The sequence below is a fragment of the Hippocampus comes genome, unplaced genomic scaffold (assembly GCF_001891065.2).
Source record: "Hippocampus comes isolate QL1 unplaced genomic scaffold, H_comes_QL1_v1.1 scaffold276, whole genome shotgun sequence".
Taxonomy (NCBI): domain Eukaryota; kingdom Metazoa; phylum Chordata; class Actinopteri; order Syngnathiformes; family Syngnathidae; genus Hippocampus; species Hippocampus comes.
In genome coordinates this window covers 172,369-191,852 of record NW_017805074.1, presented here as the reverse complement: position 1 = coordinate 191,852, position 19,484 = coordinate 172,369, and the positions used below count along the sequence as shown (strand labels likewise).

Below are 19,484 nucleotides of genomic sequence, written 5' to 3'. Positions count from 1 at the left end.
AACAAAAAAAACCCCACGTTTTTGTTGCAGATATTAATTTTGCTTTCAAAGGTTTATTGATGAACTGCTGAGAAAAGGCAACATTCAGACATGCATCGGATCAATCCGTAATAGTTCAGTCACATTAAAATGAAGAGCAGGAAGACAATTTCTGGTCTTTCAGCATTACATGATTGAGTCATACAAAATAAATAGCACATTTTCTGACGTATCAAAATGCCATTTTGTACTTGTACTGTTAAAATTATTAAATGGCATCCCATTTAATAATTTTAACAGTAAAATGGCTCTCCAAAAATGGTGCCTTGGAAATTTGCCTCAGAGTTCTGAAATTTGAGGTTTCAGATCTTAGCTCTGACCTTCCTGTGTGGCGTTTTTGTGCTTGTTTGGGTTTCATTTATTGAACGTTAAATTGACCATAGGGACGAAGGTGATTGAATGGTTGTTTATGTGTGCCCTGTGACTCACTGGCAAACAGTCCAGGATGCACTGCTCCTTTCGCCCAAAGATTGAAGTCACCTGGAATAGGCCCCAGCAACCTCTCCTGGAATAAGCAGTGTTGAAAAAAAAGGCATCGCTGCCCATCTTTAAAGCTCAGTTTTATTCTTTGGCTTTTGACTCGGCATGAGACTTATTTTAGTTTCCATGTTTTTGTGCATTCCACTGTCTTTGTTATTAATTTATTTTTTGTTTGTTGTATGGATTATCTTTGCTCCATGTACAGCACTTAGTATACGGCGGTGGTTGTTTTAAAAGGCTCTATAAAAACAATTGAGTTGAGTTATCTCTACACCACCCCTACCCACATACGGCGGTGGTTGTTTTAAAAGGCTCTATAAAAACAATTGAGTTGAGTTATCTCTACACCACCCCTACCCACTCACATCTAGATTTTGGTCTGTTTTACTGCCATGAACCCCCCACCGCCTGCACTTTTTAGAAAATGGATCAATCAGTCTATTTACTTGAGAATAAAGTTCCGTAACTGCTTGAATGAGTTTGGTGTGAAAGAACAGATGTGATCGTTTGAGATGAACGAGAACAGAGCTTGTCCAACATCAGGGACGTCTGACATTACAAAATGTTTTTCTGCCTGAATGAACCAAAGACCCCGGTACATACATTTTTCCATTTTCATCCATAGTGTAAATCCCAATACTCCACACAAACTTCAGTGAACTTAGATCGCATCTAAACGGTGTGACTTTTCCAACAAAATGATGACACTGACTGAAAACTGGCTTGTATTGTGGGGGGGTGATAGGAAACGGGCAACGTGGGTAATTTGAGCCAATGTTATGTCTGCAGCTAGCAGGGTTGCAGCTGTTGCACAAAGATTTCAAGTGAAGATATTTACATGCAGTTGAAAATCTCCAAGGTGGAATGCCCACACAGAAAGGCTGGAGGCAAGACTTGAACCCAGAACCTCCGCAATGTGAGACAGACTTGCAGCGAGTTGCCTTACCTAAAATGTACAACAGAGTCTATACAGTTGTTCAATGTTTTATGATGGTGACATGCGTTATGTTAATAAAAAAAAACAAAACAAAAAACTTTTGAGTTAACCAGCATCAAACTAGTAGAATCTAACTTGAAAAATTGATAAAAACCATATATTCGATGACAAATGTGCTCTCCTTATCTCAAGGCAACAGTCGCGCTTTTCCTTATGCATTGCTTTGCAGCCCACCAGATACGTCTAATCTGGGCTCGAAGAAAGTTACGCACGGAAAATAACCAAACACAACAATTTATTCTTGGTGCGTCCTGTCCTTGAAAGACCGAAGCCCAGACTCGGACCCAACCTCAGAACTGTGTTTCTTTCAAAGATGCATTGAAGAAACTGCAGAACTGATTGCGTGGGCCGATGAATACGCGACGGTTAGCTCCTCGTGTGTCTGTCCGGCTCTCGCTTTCGCTCGGGCGGTAACTGAGGAGCGACTTGAAAGTCCAAGATGGAGCGAGGTCGGATGAGGGCCGCTGCCAATCAATTCCTCTTTGGGGAGAAGTATCACGACTCTCTCAAACGGCAACTACAATGATGCCCCCGTGTTCTCCCGCGCACAAGATTCGACTTTGATGAAGCGTGAGCGACTGCCGATGAATGATGGCGAGGCTCAGAAGCCGGAGACGGTCAGTGAGGTCGCCCGTCTCTCAGAGGAGGAGGCTGCGTGAGCATCAAGTCTGCTGTAATGGGATGAGATGAGTGCACTGGCACACATTGTTCCACGGCCAAGCTCAGAGCGCAGTGACCAGATTCAAAAACATTCCCTCTTCCAGTGATTTTTTTTTTTAAATTGCAGTACTGCAAAAACATTAAACTAGTCGACGTCAGCGCATCTTTTCATCACATAAGTGTCAACCCAGCACCACTGCGTGAGTATAATCTTACAATCCTTATTTACAAATGCTAATCAAACCTGAAACTCCATTTCAGGTTATTTCAATGGAATGACAGCTTCCACTTGCAATTGATAACCTTTCTACTATAAAAGCAGACTAGAAACATGGAAATCCTCTAATTACCTGCGAGGGAATGATTGCCTTTTACGGCATAAAAATACTTTTTGAGGGCGGGCGGGGGCTCGCAGAGCACACACACACACACACACACACACACACACACACACACACACACACACACACACACAAAATCATTTTGGTATTCACGATCACAGGATACAATGACGCTAGCATAGCTGCTTGTTTGGTCTGCTTCTATCCAATCAGGGCCGTCATTTCATTCGAAATGGAGACACGGTTTAAGTTGCTCGCCACAGTTGTCCGTCCGTGGCAAAAGAATATTATTCGACAGCCAGTCCTCCATTGCTGGTATGATATGAAGATCATTTCTCGGAAATTACACTGCATACCGACCGAGAGTCAAAAGAACTCTTCATTTGGAGATCAACCAAACGTATCTGGATGAAAAGGTCTACCGTATTTTCCACACTAAAAGGCGCACTGGATTATGAGGCGCACCTTCAATGAATGACCTATTTTGTAATTTTTTTTTTCATATATTGGATATTGTTGGACATTGGACATGGCATTATAAGACGCAATCTACAATGCATCCACTAGATGGAGCTACGCTCAAGCAAATACCAACAGAACGATTAGCTGTCAGTAAAACGTACTTAATAAAGCAGCGACACAGTTCACTTAACCAACAGCAAGTTATAACGTTGACTCGTTAACGTTGAACTCTCTTACCGCTGCTCTATTTCCGTGTTCAACTGCGCAATCCGATCGCCTTAAGTTTGAACTCTGCGTTGTAAGCATGTCTCTAGCAAGGATTCAACCCCAAAATGGAACCCCATTTTGGGGTTGAAATATTATCGTAATGACCATACACAGGGTGCATCGGATTTTAAGGCGCTGTGAGCTTTTAAGAAAATGGAAGGCTTTTAGGTGTGCCTTTTAGTGCGGAAAATACGGTAGTTTGAATCCCCTAAAATCACACTTCCAACCTTTTGATTAATGAGGCCCAATGGGTGTTTTTTTTTTGTTTTGTTTCCGCTGAAGATGAAGGCGGCGCGGTAAGATCACAGGTAGGTGGTGGCCTCTGTGTTCTCCCGCTCTCTGGCCTGAGCCACGGCCACGTTGATGCACTGCAGCCACTCTTCGGCGTGCTTTTCATCCTCGGCCTTCAGCACGTACGTCTTATTGTCCGTGAAGATCTCGAAGGCTCGCGGGAGGCCTCGATCTCGCCGCTTCTTGGCCACCACCTGACGGACAAATGAGTCAGCCCTAAGGGAAGTGGATTTAGGGGTCGCGCCGATGAAAGAGAAGAAAGGGGATGCCTGGTGCTGCTGAGACTTTACCTTGACGCTTTGTACTTTGGTCAGCTCAATGGGAATGTCATCCAGCTCGTCCTTCTGCAAGGGAGTGCGAGTGGAAAAAATGAACAATGGCATCGTCGTCATTTCCGCTTCACGCTGACGCATCGCTGTACTGCTTCCCGTACGTTTCACCACGCGCCGAATGATTTTACCGACTGAATGTTGAAATTTGTTGTTGTGCAGCGCAATGTTACAAATACGCTTGCCAATGCGTCTGTAATTGGGAAACCCAAAGTTATGTGGCGATAACCACATAACTCGACATTGTCTTTGTTGACTAACGCTGTTGTCACCACACTGGAGGTCTTCTCGGTGTTTTCCAAAACGTACATTCATGTACCCATTCATTATTGACTTCATGGAACAGACACGGCAGTGAATCGTCAACAATTACTCATTGGCCACAACATTAGGTACAGCGTGATAATCAAAGGCAGTGCTTTTCAAAGCGTGCCCCAACGGGCCCCCCAGAGGCCCAAAGGCAAGGCTCGGTAGCTTCAGAAGAAAAAAAAAAAAGAAGAAGATATTTCCAAATACGGTAACCTAACTTTGGCTATAATACGGGCTAAACGGATTGATATTTAGCAGCGTGACAGAAAAAAATCGCACATTTTCAAACTCGCTAAGCTCCAGCTATGCTACAGCAAAATTAGTGGATTTTTAGGTCTAACACGAAAAATAGATGCTATTATGACAAGCTATTCTCAAACTGGATAACATCCACAATGAACATGGTTTTTGCTGCAACATGTTACAAATACGCTTGCCAATGCGTCTGTAATTGTCGGGGCGGCAGATGCGCACTGTCTTTTCTTGGGAAACCCAAAGTTATGTGGCCATAACCACATAACTCGACATTGTCTTTGTTGACTAGCGCTGTTGTCAAGAGCAACATAAAATAACATTTTGTGGAATCTCATCCCCCCCACCACCACCCGTGTGGAAAGTGGTTTCTCAACACACCGGCAAGAGCTGAGAACAAAGCTGGAAAACCTTTCCCATTTGTGGCTGCTGAAAAACAAAGATGGCGTCGCCGTTTTGGAATCGAAACAAGAAAGCTTCACTCTTGGATATTTTTAGAGAATCCTGCCGTGGGACACTAACTCAACACTGACTAGTGTGAGCAACACGGAGGAGGTTCACTTCTCCACTTGGAGAAGAATAGTGTCATATTTGACAATGGGAGATGTTAAGAGAAGAAAATACATCGGAGGTTGCATAAAATTCAAAAACCTCCAAGCGGACCATCCAGGAGTGGTCTCTCGGAAAGAAAACATGAGAGCCATCCATCCATCCATTTTCTGATCCGCTTTATCCTCGCAAGGGTCGCGGGGGAGGGTGCTGGAGCCAATCCCAGCTGTCTTCAAGCAGTAGGCGGGGGACACCCTGAACCGGTTGCCAGCCAATTGCAGGGTACACACATTCTTGATCACAACAACAATTCTTGCTCACACCTGGGGACATTTTAGAGTGTTCCATTAACCTGCCATGCATGTTTTTGGAATGTGGGAGGAAACCAGAGTACCCGGAGAAAACCCACGCGGGCCCGGGGAGAACATGCTAACTCCACACAGGAAGGCCGGAGCCGGAATCGAACCCTGCACCTCTGCACTGTGAGGTCGACGTGCTAACCACTGGACCAATAGGCCGCCAAAACATGAGATTTAAAGGCAAAATGTCTTGTTTGTATGTTCATTTTCCCTTTGATAAACATTTCCTGGCTATTTGCTACTGGGTCCCGGAGATATCTGCTGGCAGTTGCGCTGGATGTGAGAGTGACTCATATTGTTGCATCATCGCACCTTGGCCCCGGCAGTTCCCTCCGGACCGAGTCCCAAGGCCAAGATGTGTTACAGTTGACTTCAGCAGCTTCCCCCACGGGGACAACCGAGCTGATCACGGGTGGAAATTTCCACTCTTGCATACGGGTTGGCCAGCCGTGAATGACATGGATGCAGAACACTGAATCTGTGTGCGTGTACGTGCGTCATTTTCATCATGAGCGTACCGATTTGCCTCTCCGGAAGAGCAGCTGGTTTCCCGCCAAGGTGAAGTAGCGAGTCTTCCAGCGCTTGATAAACCTCCAGCGGACCTGTTTCTCCTTCAGCTTCCCTTCGATGAGAGGCTGACCTTCCTGATTCACACCTGCAGAGAAACATCAAACAAGAGCAGGAAGACATGAGCTCTTTGCTTCACACAGTCATAGCGGAATATCACCACGGGATCTCTGTTTGTTGATTCTTCTTTGGCTTTTGTGCATTTTTCCTTGGGTGGTAATCTATCCATCCATTTTCTGATCCGCTTTATCGTCACAAGGATCGCAGGGCGTGCTGGAGTCTATCCCAGCTGTCTTCGGGCAGTAGGCGGGGGACACCCTGAACGGATTGCCAGCAAATCAGCCATCCGCGCTCAAACCCACACCAAGGGACAATTTAGAGTGTTCAATCAGCCTGCCATGCATGTTTTTGGAATGTGTTAGGAAACCGGAGTACCCGGAGAAAACCCACGCAGGCACCCGGAGAACATGCAAACTCCACACAGGAAGGCCGGAGCTGGAATCGAACCCGGTACCTCTGCATGTGAGAGTGACTCATATTGTTGCATCATCGCACCTTGGCCCCGGCAGTTCCCTCCGGACCGAGTCCCAAGGCCAAGATGTGTTACAGTTGACTTCAGCAGCTTCCCCCACGGGGACAACCGAGCTGATCACGGGTGGAAATTTCCACTCTTGCATACGGGTTGGCCAGCCGTGAATGACATGGATGCAGAACACTGAATCTGTGTGCGTGTACGTGCGTCATTTTCATCATGAGCGTACCGATTTGCCTCTCCGGAAGAGCAGCTGGTTTCCCGCCAAGGTGAAGTAGCGAGTCTTCCAGCGCTTGATAAACCTCCAGCGGACCTGTTTCTCCTTCAGCTTCCCTTCGATGAGAGGCTGACCTTCCTGATTCACACCTGCAGAGAAACATCAAACAAGAGCAGGAAGACATGAGCTCTTTGCTTCACACAGTCATAGCGGAATATCACCACGGGATCTCTGTTTGTTGATTCTTCTTTGGCTTTTGTGCATTTTTCCTTGGGTGGTAATCTATCCATCCATTTTCTGATCCGCTTTATCGTCACAAGGATCGCAGGGCGTGCTGGAGTCTATCCCAGCTGTCTTCGGGCAGTAGGCGGGGGACACCCTGAACGGATTGCCAGCAAATCAGCCATCCGCGCTCAAACCCACACCAAGGGACAATTTAGAGTGTTCAATCAGCCTGCCATGCATGTTTTTGGAATGTGTTAGGAAACCGGAGTACCCGGAGAAAACCCACGCAGGCACCCGGAGAACATGCAAACTCCACACAGGAAGGCCGGAGCTGGAATCGAACCCGGTACCTCTGCACTGTGAGGTCGACGTGCTAACCACTGGTCCACCGGACCACCCATAGTGGTAATCCACCCATGTATTTTCTTTCGAGCTTGTATTTATTTGGGTGGCACCTTTGTGCAAGAGGCAGGGTACACCCTGGCCTCACCTTTACCCTGGCTTTCAACTCAGCATGATACTTTGCCCTTCAGCTTAACTGTTTTATTTTTCACATATTCAACTTTTATTTATGTGCAGCACTGTGTTCAGCTGTGGTTGGGTTTTTTTTTTCACCTAAGTGCTCTATAAATAAAATGGAGTTGGACTGAACACCAGCCAGTTGCAGATCGCATGGAGACAAGCAACCATTAACACTGATGAATGATTTACTGTCTCCAATTAACCTAATGAGCGTGTTTTGAGGATGTGGGAGGAAGCCAGCGCACTCCAAGAAGATCCACACCCGAGCCTGGGAAGAACACGCGGACCTCAAAAAGGCAAGGCTGGAGGATTCAAACTGCCACTGGATTCAAACTGCCAACCCCAGAGTTCTGAAGCAGAGATGTTAAGCACTCCTGCGACGCACTGCCCAAGTTTCATCTTTTGCTGCATGAATTCAGCAGACTCATATCGCGTGCACACAGAGCAGCATTGTCACTTTTTAATCAAAGAAAGTTCAAGGAAGAATACTTTGTTTTACAGTAACACTTTCTAGACGGCACCACCGCACACAACCTGGACTGGTTGCCATTCAAATACAGGACACGTACAGACGGACAATCCTTCATACTCACATTCATGCCTGTCAACAATTCAGCCTTCGGTGAACCCATCGTGCAGCATGCAACTGACAACGTGGCCACCGTGTTGCCCTGAGTGCGATGGGACAATTACAAAGGGATACTACCCAAAATCTGCTTGTTTCTACAAAGTACAGGGCAGTCATTTTTGAAAAAAATTCTCCGAACAACAGGTTCCGATTGCAGTTATGAAGAATACTGGTCTTCATTTACTCACACTTCTTTTGAACACATTTTAAGAGGAAGTGTTGTTGTGAATAACAATTTGCACACACAATGGGATGACTCATGCAGCACTCGGGGAGGTGGCCTGCTCAAGAACAAAGCAGCCACATTAGAAACTACTATTACACAAAAGGCCGCGGGCTTGTACAGGATTTGAACCCAGGACCCGTCACACCACAAGTGAGAATCACACCCATCAACCGGTAAGCAAAGTACCGCAACGATTACATTCTGGTCTGGTCACGAGTCATATGGCAACAATTGCATTCACACTCAACTTGGAACAAAAATCACGCCTCCTGGCTGGAAGCCAAAGAAGCAAGTTTGGCACCTGCCTGAAATTTGTTTCCGTGTTAACAAACATGAACCTGGTGGTCAAATTTATGAAAGGTAAATGTTGACCGTATTTTCCGCACTATAACGCGCACCTAAAAGCATTCGATTTTCTCAAAAGCCGACAGTGCGCTTTATAATCCGATGCGCCTTATATATGGATCAATATTCTGATTTCTTGGACATAGTATCTTGATGTCCTGTAAAGCGCTTTGTGACAGCTGCAGCGGTTGTGAATGCACTATGTAAATACAGCTGTATTGTATTGTATTCCCTCTAGCATACCACCATCTCGTGCATGCATAACACACCTCAGCCACTCTTGTAGCTTCTATTCTATGCGCCTTATAATGTGGTGCACCCTATATATGAAAACTGTTTTCAAGGGCAAGGTCAAGGTCACCTTTTTAAAATCGGCCATGCATTGAAGGTGCGCCTTATACGCCGAAGCGCCTTATAGACCAGAAAATACGGTAAATAAAATACATAGTCATACCATGTACCTCTCTCTCTCTCTCTCTCTCTCTCTCTCTCTCTCTCTCTCTCTCTCTCTCTCTCTCTCTCGCTGACCATAACATTCAGAGACACCTCATTTCTCCCTAACTGCCTAAAACGTCTTGAGAAGGAATGGCTGAAGCTGATGACTGATATTTCCACGAAACCGAGTCAGGATCTTGCACAGAAGCCAAAAACTGAGTACAGTAGCTACATTAGCCAGAAGCCAGAAGCAACGTTCCTGATTCCCAGGTAAAATAGCAGTGCGGTGAATTGAACACATTATGAGCTGTGTGAAAAGGACTTGGACTTGGATCGCCTTGCTCGATTGTTACAAGCCGAAAGTCCAAATGACTTCCTTCGAAGCTTTAATTAAAACCAAGTCCGCTGAAAGCTGAACGGACCTGACAACTCAAAGACAGATTTGCATTCCAACGGCTCATTCGGTCATACAACCATCTCTAATGTTGGGTTCCACAAATAACCTGTGGAAGTCTTTGTACTTGTACAACTAGGGATGCAACGGGAAAATATTGAACCGTATGGTCCGCTCTGAACGGAACAATACACTCTTACGGAATGTGGTTTTTTTTTTTTTTCAGATTTGCCATTCATTTCGCAATATTGACGCTTTACCGGCCACTGTGTGTGTGAGTGTTTTATTGCTACATTTGACCAACTGTGACCAACAAAGAAAACATTTTCTTTTTGTAGTATCATCGCAAACGAATGCTTTCGAATTGCACGGGAATCACAGATGAAACCGATTTGTTCCAACAAGTGAAATAGAACCTACAAACGAGAAGTTGTTTTGGGAACAAAATGCCTCAAATAATCTCCATCATGTGTGCCGTCACGGGAGACTTAAACTCCGTGATCATTTAAAGGGTAACTTCCACTACAAGTGTGTTTCACTTACATGTTATTGAGACATACAGGAAAGCAGTACATTGTGTGTGTCTCGGTGTAATTTGTTTAACTTTTTTTTTTTTTTTTTGCAGAAACACGAAAGCACATTTTATTATTTAAGCATCTGCTTATATTTTTCCAGCTGGATTTCTACGCACCCCCCAAAAAAAGAAAGATGTTTTTAAATGTGAGTTTCTTTTTGAGTCATGGAAATTTAATGTAAGACCTGTCACGATCAATTATATTAATACGCCACCGTCACACCAAAAGTTGGTCACTGTTCACTTGGATGACTGACACGTGACACAGTTGATGGTGGGGCTATTTTTATGCAAATGTTGATGTTTCACACATTTATAAGATGGAGACGTTTTGTGTTATTCTTAACTTGTGAATTGAGTCCAATATCTCCTGGCATGAAAAGAGCTGCTGCAAGTGAATTCTAAACCCCGCGAAATTATTGCTGCGTGTTTTTACTTTGGTTACAACAAAGCTCGCCTTGTTTCCTGTCAGCTTCACTCAACACATTTCCACTAATCCCTGGAATTACAATGGTCGATAAATATTGTTTTTATTGCATCAAAGTTCTGCGATAGACTGGCCAAAAACTGCAGAGTGTACTCTTGTCCAAAGCCTGCCGGGATAGCTCCAGCTCACCTGTGACCCTGATTGAGACAAACACGATAGAATCTGGATCGGCGGACGCATTGATGACCATTTAAAGCACAGGTGTCAAAGTCAAGGCCCGGGGGCCAGATCTGGCCCGTTGCATCATTTTATGTGGCCCGCGAAAGCAAATCATCCGTGTCAACTTCTTTTATCCTTGATTAAATCTGTACCAAAATCTCGTATTATTATACGAAATAAATATCGGTGACATTTTGCAATAATTTTGTTATCGTTTATATTCACGCGAGCAAAATTGTACAAATACTTGACTGATTTCAAAACTAGTGAGCCATCATTTTTTTTTTTGTGTACAAGTACTAATACGACGTGATGGTTAAACATTTATTCGGTTTCACTGTCTTAACGGCCCTCCGAGAGAAGACGTTATTCCAAAGTGGCCTGCGACAAGAATGAGTTTGACACCACTGATTTAAAAAAATCATCATCATCGTTAACTATTTTGTAGTGGAATAAAGCGATAAGAGGATGTTTGGAGGACAATGAAGCATTGGGATCCGTCTCAGGTTTGACTGATAGGTAAACGGTCAGCCTGATGGTTCGGGACACATGTCGTGGCGGGGCAACAATACTATGCTGACTCTGTAAAACAACTGCTGTTCAAAGTGCTTACAAGACTTCGGCTTCCACTGAAAATAGAAATTGGTGAAACTAAATCATCTCCCGCCTGCTTGCACGCAACCCCCCACCCCCCACCAAGATCACATGGAGTACTTCCAGAGTGAAAAAGACAAACTTTCAACATGTTTGACATGAATACAATGTGTATATTAAAAACAATTATGCCTTTGACATGACTTGCATGTGTACCATCTGCTCTCACTTTTCACACAAAAGCCTTTTGGTGAAACAGAGTCGGTCGAGGACACATGTGGACCTGTAGCTATTTGTGCACGCACACGCACTGGCAAGAAAACTGCCAAGCGGCAGCTTCTCTAAGCCCCAGTCTTGCAAATATATCAATACATGAGAGATAGATTAAGGTATTAATGGATCTTTGTCATGATTCATCAGTTGACCCTCTTCGGGTTCAATTTTTTTGTTGTGCCCACTGGCTTGTATCCACAACTGCAATGGTTGAGCATGTAACAAATTCAACCATGACCTGTGTTCTGAAAAAAGCTCTTTGCCATACGCGTTACGTTAGAAGAATCCAATGTATAACTTTGTCTGTCTCACACACACACGCACACGCGCACACACACACACACACACACACACACACACACACACACACACACACACACACACACACACACACACACACACACACACACACACACACACACGAGCAGTCATCTTAATGCGATTCAGGGATGGAAACATGACATCATCGGGGCTAAGTGCTCTTCGAAAACGGGTCACTGGTCCAAAGTCAACTAATCAGAGCTGACTGACTGAGTATATAGATCCTTCACAAAGAACACGGCAAGTATTTTCGTCACCTGGAATATTCTGGGAATACATTATTATGTTTCAAGGGACTCAGGGGTCACTACCACATGGTTCATTGGAATGTTTTCAAAGTTGCAGTCCAAAGAAACTGACTACAATTGAGATGGCGAATAGATATCTCTTGCAAGAAATTATCCTTTGTGTGTGTGTACCTGTGGCCTTCTCGGGGTTGTTGCACATGAAGCATAACCAGCCTCCCTCTTCTTCACTGTAGCCAAACAGGTCAAAGAAGCGAACCTCCTCCAGCTGCATCTGGAGACTGTCCAGGTCCTGAAGAAGCGCGGAAGCACAAACAGAAAATGACAATTGGACTGACACAACCTCTATTTTATTTCCAACATCCAACAGCGTGGATCAACTGGTCATGCCTGCGTAGTTGGATGAAGCCATGTCCAAATCAGACCGACGCATAATGTAAACAGCAGTGACAGAGGGACAACAGTGATTATCATAATTCAAATCAACTTAGTTCAGTGTAACTAATGGACATAACTGGTTATTTATTACTGTACATCTATTTATAGGCCATATACCATGTGTGCCTGTGTGCTGAAGCAATGTACAGTACAGAAGAGCGGAACTCGTACCAGAAGAAAGCAAAACTCAGAAAGAAATAAGATGAGAACATAACATTAACAAAATGGCAGCTCACAAAACACGAGTCTATCTTTCGGAGATGCCCGTTTCTCAACATCCCACATTTACACCTTTAGAATGTGTTTAAGGTTCAATAGCTAAAAATCTCAGCTAGAAAGTAACAGGGACAAGTCCAAAGACAATAAAAGTCCTAGAAAGCAAACATGGGAACCGATAAATTACCTTGCACAGCATAATGAGAAATAAATAGTCACTAATCAACCACATGTGTTTTTGCTTCGACGGTGCATTGATGTCAGTGCGTGTGTGTGAGTGTGTGTGTGTGTGCCAGGCTGACACACAGCTGGATGGCCTTGATGCACCAGATGAAGGTCCCCCTAGGCACGCTTGAACGACGATTTTAGACGAGAGGAACTTATTTGCAGTGAGACAACAGGATGTGGCTCAGAAGATTGTTTGGCTGCTGGATATCCTCAATTCACCCCATTCGGCATCTCAAGACCACCCCTGCTTTTTGCTGCACGTCCTCCCTGTTTTACTAGTTTTTGATCAGGGTGATGATTGGATGAAAATCCTTCGGTGTGCAATAAAGACGGCACATGTGGACCAAGACACTACTTGAGATATAAAATCTAAAGTCCTTCTAATATTGCGATCCCACTTATTCATGAAACACCCTCCTACGAATTTATCCAACTGTTATTTTAGCGCTCTTTCTCATTAGGATCACGGGCGAGAGGCGGGATACGTGATGGACACGCCAATCAAATGCAAGACACGGAAACACATTTATGAACACTCACATTCACCCGGGGGGAGATTTCGAGTCTTCAATTAACCTGAAATGCATGCCTTTGGAATGTGGGTGGAAACCGGAGTTCCTGAAGAAAACACACGCATGCAAACTTCATGTGTAAGATGAGATCCATGACCCGAATCCAGGACCTTCGGCTACAAGTCAGACGTGCAAACCGCTCTCTTTCTGACAAAACATTGTTATCTCAAGTGCCGCTCCACTCTTCCTCATCTTCCATCCTGTCCCCCCGTCTTCAGCCTTCCTCGCACCTCCTCGACCCAACTTGATCAACAGAGCAGCTATATCAACAACAATCTCCACTCGGGACACAGAGGGGGTGGAAAGGTGAAATAATAATCGTTAATTGTCCCAGACCTCCACTCAGCTCAACTTCCCTGCCGTCATGCTTTCTTTCCTCTTCCTCGACTCTCCTTTTGAAATGACTCAAGAGACTGCTTGGGGAAAAATAACACCCACTCGCACCTACCGTTACTCCATTTCTAATTGCCATTTGTCCCCTTTTCACATTTAACTAATCTGTCTTCTCTCCCGCAGAAGTTTTCAATTTTGTCGTAAAACTGCTGAGCTGACTCATAAAAGGCAGAACTTCAATTTCAGAGGCCCGAAAAGTCCCCAAAAGTCTCTGCTTTAAATCTCGCTGTCGATGATACTATTCCTGTCGCACGGGATGCCGATGCTCACTTTTCCTCCCTCCCCTCTCTCTCTTGATATGTTTTACATTTTGAAAAAACAGCTGAAGATTTATTTTTCACACCCCACACATAGATAGGAACACTTCACACAACAAACATGCATGTTCCCACGGGCTTTCATGGACACACAGTACTTTCCTTGAGTACATGAGCAAAAACAATGTGCTGTATCATGAACATTTGGAAGGAAACTGTACAAAAAGTAAAAGTTCAGCATCACAAATCGTGTATAGCCAAACCACCGTAGCACACTCCAAAACTAAGGCCTACCAAAAAAACAAACAAACAAAAAAAAAACCACTTCAAATTAATATCAGTCAAAATTATGCCGGACGTGATGACAACGAGCAGGAAAAAAAAAAGAGGGAAGAATTTTGTCCTAAGTCCACCATGTTTTGCGCAGGCACGGCCCACTCAAGAAGCCTAAAAAAACAGAGCCACCTCACAAATGATGCCCACACTACCTTCTCACGGTTGGCCACAACATTTAGGTCATTTCAGCGCAGTCATCCAATTCGGCAAAGACGTCTGAAAATAAATCCTCTCCTCTTCCACTTATTTATGCTTTGCTTTCCTATTCAGCACGTGTTGTGTCAGCCAGTATGATGAAAATATCAACCAAGCAGTTTTTGTGGCATCCATCCCTGGGGCGTAGTAAAGAAGCAATAAATATCTCTGCGCTCATTTTATCTGGATTTTCACCAAAAAATAAAATGGGTTCATCCTTGGGCAAATTTCCCAACCTTCCACAATTTTGCATGAATTAGCTGTGTAGTTCTTGTGCAATCATGTGAAAAAAAAAACAAACTCACCAACAGACAAAACGCTACTGTTAGTGCACACTCGTGTGTGTGTGTGTGTGTGTGTGTGTGTGTGTGTGTGTGTGTGTGTGTGTGTGTGTGTGTGTGAGTATATATGAAGAATTGAATTTGGGTGGTCATATCCAAGTGTGCGTTTGGGCTCCATATGGTAACCGCGGCAGCCGAGAAGAAAATAACTGCCGTAATATTTTTCTGAGCAACCGCTTAACTTGACACTTCAGGAGGACACAGCATGGCGCCGACACATTTGAAACTTGTGTCCACACTTGAAAAAAAAAACAAAACAAAACAAAACAAAAAAAAAAACGTGTTTGAAAAGTGTCAAATGATAAATGGAGATTTAGCAGCTGACCTCATTGCCACCAGAATTCAGCACGATTTATCACAACCGAAAGGAATAATTAGCATAAAACTGACCACTTTTTTCAACACGTGCAAGAAGGTCTTTCTTTGTGGCGTGTGCTGCAGCCAGACTCAGCCATAAATCCTCCTCAAATACCTTTCTGTGCGGGGTGGCGTGTTGCGTCATTGCCATGTGGAAGCTGTGAGCTCCTTTGAGTTGAGTCTTGCCCCAAAGAGAAGCCAGCCTCTGAACGCATTCATCTCCAGAACTTAGCGGAACTTTGGACTTACTCTACAAGAGACAAACATTACAAGGAATGACGTAGATGTTGGGCAGAATTTGTTACTGAACCGAGGTGTAAAGATGCAGGTGGAGACTTGTAGCTTGACAAATGTGTTCTTATTGAGGCGTTTCGGTGCACCTGTAGATGGAGCAGCATGATGTGTATCCAAAGATGAGGCCGGCGGCTGCTCAGGCAAAAACTGGACTTTGTGTACAGGCAGTAATGACCCTTCAGGGGACAGGAGAACGACAGCTTGGCCACACAGCCTCTGTTTGATTCTGTCATAAAATAATATGCAACGCCATTAGTTGTGTCTTAAGTGAGAAGAGGATAGATAAATGAGTAGACGCATTCAACATGACAGGTATCCATCAGGGCTTCTCGATCGTGAAAAAAATATTAATCACGATTCTAGACATTTTCGGTCATTCTGGTCACACAGCAATGATAGAATGCACAACAAGGCCGTGGAGCTAATACTGTTGAAAACTGCACTAAACCCCTTTGTACCAAAATAAAAGCACAAAACTTTATATAACAGATGTTGCATGTGAAAGGTTAAAGACATCAAAAGTGAGTTTTTCATTTCTGAATTTCTTCTCACATGACCTTTAGACCTCTTTTGCTTCTAAACAAAGTGACCTGCCAGGAGTTTAAAAGCACATTCCACATTAATATGACACCCCATTGTCCTTAACACACAATTTTAGTAGTTTAAGTTCCATGAGAATGAAATATATGCTGCAAAAAAAAAAAAAAAAATTCCCCCCGCAGTTCTCACATGGGAGCTTGTCATAAAAGGCGAGCCATTCATCCGGCATTCAAACAGTACCTCGGCATGCCCTCTGCAGGCTCACTGCTCAGATTGAGGGCGAGTGATTTAATATTTGCTGAGCTCTGGTGGCTCAGACCCCTTGTTAAAAGCACACATGTTCAAATTAAATTACATCTCAGAAGAGATGAAATCACACATTGATGCCCTCTGGATGGTATTAACATTATTATGAAATAACTTGGAGTAATAAATCTACGTCTGGTTGAAGCTTAAAATTCAATGATGGAATGCTGAGTCCTAAATACTGCTGCATTTTTTTTTTATGCGGGTAGGGTCGACGTAATATTTTTTTGGGGACGAATGCAATGGGTTAACAGGGTAAAAAAAATAGAGAATAAGATAAAATATAACGTTTTTATTCACGCTGTGGTGACATGCTAATATTTCCAGGACTTTTTTTTTAATTTCTATTTTTTTTATGTGATTAAGAACAGATTTGGTTGGGCTATCTGTCTGCTGCTCCGTGTTTTCTTTTGTGTACAAAATTAATTACTGTTAATTTTAAAATTAAATACTACAATTGTAAAAAAAAAAAAATTAAAAAAAAAAAATCGAAAACTTCAATATTATTATTATTATTATTATTAGTAGTAGTAGTAGTAAGATTGGATAAAGGAAAATGGGTGAAATTCACTGAATTAACTCTAAAGGGATGCATGTATGTATTAATATTAAATATGAACATCACCGGTCATCTTACCTTCTATTACGCATTGCTCTGGTATGGGGATCTGTTGGACCATGCCCTTACAAAACTCTCGGATCATCTCAAGATTGTCTCTTAAGTGGATGAAGAGTCTGTCCGCTACCTCCGCCACCTCCTCCTTGTTCTTCTGCCCGCTCCAAGCTCTGTCTGCCTCTTTGATCCCATTGTCTGGCGCAGGGGCTGCAGTGGATGTGGGTGCATTGTCCGTCAGTGTCTTGGCAGAAGGTGTCGCTTCCCGTTGTGCCGCTGAAGGCTGGCAGGCCAACGTGCTGGTGAATGTCAAGTTGTCTGGACTTAGCTCCACTCCTTCTCCATCGTCGCCGCCATCCGAATTGATGGATCGCAAGCGTACAACATGGAGAGCCAGGCTCTTGGACCTGTGTGTGAGAGACCACAGTGCCATCACAAGAATGCAATTTCAATCTAAAAACATCCATAAATAATGTTCCACTTGATCCTTGGTGCAAATAAATAAAACACAAAGTGGGTAAGACACAGTGTTGATAATGTCGCAGAAAGGTGCCGCCGGCAGATCTGAAAGTAGGTAGTCTGTGCTAATGTGGGAGTGATCACAGCCAACTTCAATCTTGACATGGCAGTGTGCAGACAACATGTGCGAATCAAACACATGGTGTTCCAAATAAATCATCTGCAAAGTGAAGTGGGCTGTAGGACACCAACTCCTCAACTTCCATCCTTCAAACTCCACAAAGGAAGGCTTAATCACGGATCCTTATGTCTGTGAGTCCGACGCTGGAACCGTATTACATTGTGCGGTCCTCAAAAAACAAAATGAAAAGGCTTTCAGTCAATCTGCGCTGACGATCACATTCTCTCCCACCTGTTGAATCTCATCTCTCGTTGCTCATCTCTCACCGCTTGATTCAGGCTGTATCGCCGCTGGGGGGCAGGAGAGTCCTCCTGCGCCTCCGACTCACCCCCCGCCTTCACCGGCTTCCTCGGCTCAGACCCACCTCCGCCTACTCCTCCTCCTTCGCATTGAAGCGATGCGTTGGGAGATGGCGAGCAATGCCCGTTCTCGCTGGGAAACACACGCACACACACACACACACATCCACACACACACAAAAGGGTAAATGTATTGAGGCCATGCGATGAAACTGATATTAATGTGTGTAGTTGCCTTCCGTCACATTCTGGCTTACATTTGAGTATTTCTAAAATTCTCACACTGGCTGGGTCTAGTTCTCTTTCTGTCACCTTGTACTCCCCCTTTTTCATCAGCCCCATTCTGCCCCAGCTTTTTCATGGTTCTTTTTATGAACTGCCAAGTATTGCCTCGATCTTGTTCTTTGTTCATGTCTCGGTTTCTCCTGCCAAAGTAGTTAATAATAATTGCTATGGCACTCAGTAGACAGCAGACTTCATTCAAAGTTGAACTGTTAATATGACTGGTATGAAATCCAATTTAGGTGAGGTTATTTGTGTTTGTTTGTCTTTATGTTTGTGTTTGTTTGTCTTTATGCTAGGAAGCAGGCTACTTTCTGGTTCATCAAGTATGATGACATGGACATGAGGCTACCATTTGCATTCTGGAAAGACAAGTCAATTAAGACAGATTTTCCCCAAAAATATAATCAGTGTAGATATATTCTAAATACTGTTTATAGATGTATTTCGTGGTTTTTCAGCACGGGGGGCCAACCCTCGACAAAGTTAGATGGGAATCAGTTACGTCGATTTTGCAGTCAGGGAAACCAAAACAACACATCCTGCTTTCACGCTTGCCAGAGGTAAAAACAATAACAGTTTTCCTTTGTCTCTCTGACGGGTTATTCTTACCACCTCGTTTGACTGTCATGAGAGGAGAAAACCCCAAGAAAAGCCCTCAATCTTGCACAAAATGCTTTTCATCCTTCCACATGCAAAGTGGCACACAAACACATGCTGTCATTCATGCATGCTTTTATTACGTGACATTTTGTGTGTCAGTGGGGAGGGGGAGGTTGAACTTTCAGACGTGATTGTCTTCAAAATATCGCAGTTTTTCCCTCGATACAGTGTTGCCAGAGAGCATCCCAGAACGTGGGAAACCACAAATAAGAAGAAAGAGTAGTACTGTAGGAGGAAAATAAATAGAAGACGATGTTAGGCTAAGCTAACTGCAATGTAACTTTTCTACTTGTGATTTTTCATTGTGATGAATGATTAGCGACACGTGACACGAAAACTCAGCACTGATAATTGCTCCTCTATTGGTGTTCAGCAGCTGCACAAGCGAGAGCTCACTTCTACTTTGGCTATCATTTTGTTTCATGCCAAAGTGAG

General features: G+C 43.9%; 1 protein-coding gene across 3 annotated transcripts in view; it reads right to left on the bottom strand.

The window, feature by feature from the left end:
* Positions 1-3,510: 3,510 nt before the first annotated feature.
* veph1 (ventricular zone expressed PH domain-containing 1) overlaps positions 3,511-19,484 on the bottom strand; it is a 47,466-nt gene continuing 31,492 nt past the window's right edge. For 2 of the 3 annotated variants that reach the window (XM_019864884.1, XM_019864885.1), the window contains 8 exons: positions 18,037-18,237; positions 17,190-17,572; positions 15,793-15,932; positions 15,528-15,662; positions 12,254-12,371; positions 6,664-6,800; positions 3,828-3,881; positions 3,511-3,731 (listed from right to left, as the gene is read on the bottom strand). In XM_019864884.1, coding sequence (XP_019720443.1) covers positions 3,549-3,731; positions 3,828-3,881; positions 6,664-6,800; positions 12,254-12,371; positions 15,528-15,662; positions 15,793-15,932; positions 17,190-17,572; positions 18,037-18,237 — 1,351 coding nt within the window. In that variant the 3' untranslated portion in view covers positions 3,511-3,548. Of the gene's footprint in view, positions 3,732-3,827; positions 3,882-6,663; positions 6,801-12,253; positions 12,372-15,527; positions 15,663-15,792; positions 15,933-17,189; positions 17,573-18,036; positions 18,238-19,484 lie in introns of those variants that run through there. The other variant, XM_019864886.1, reaches the window with a different exon arrangement.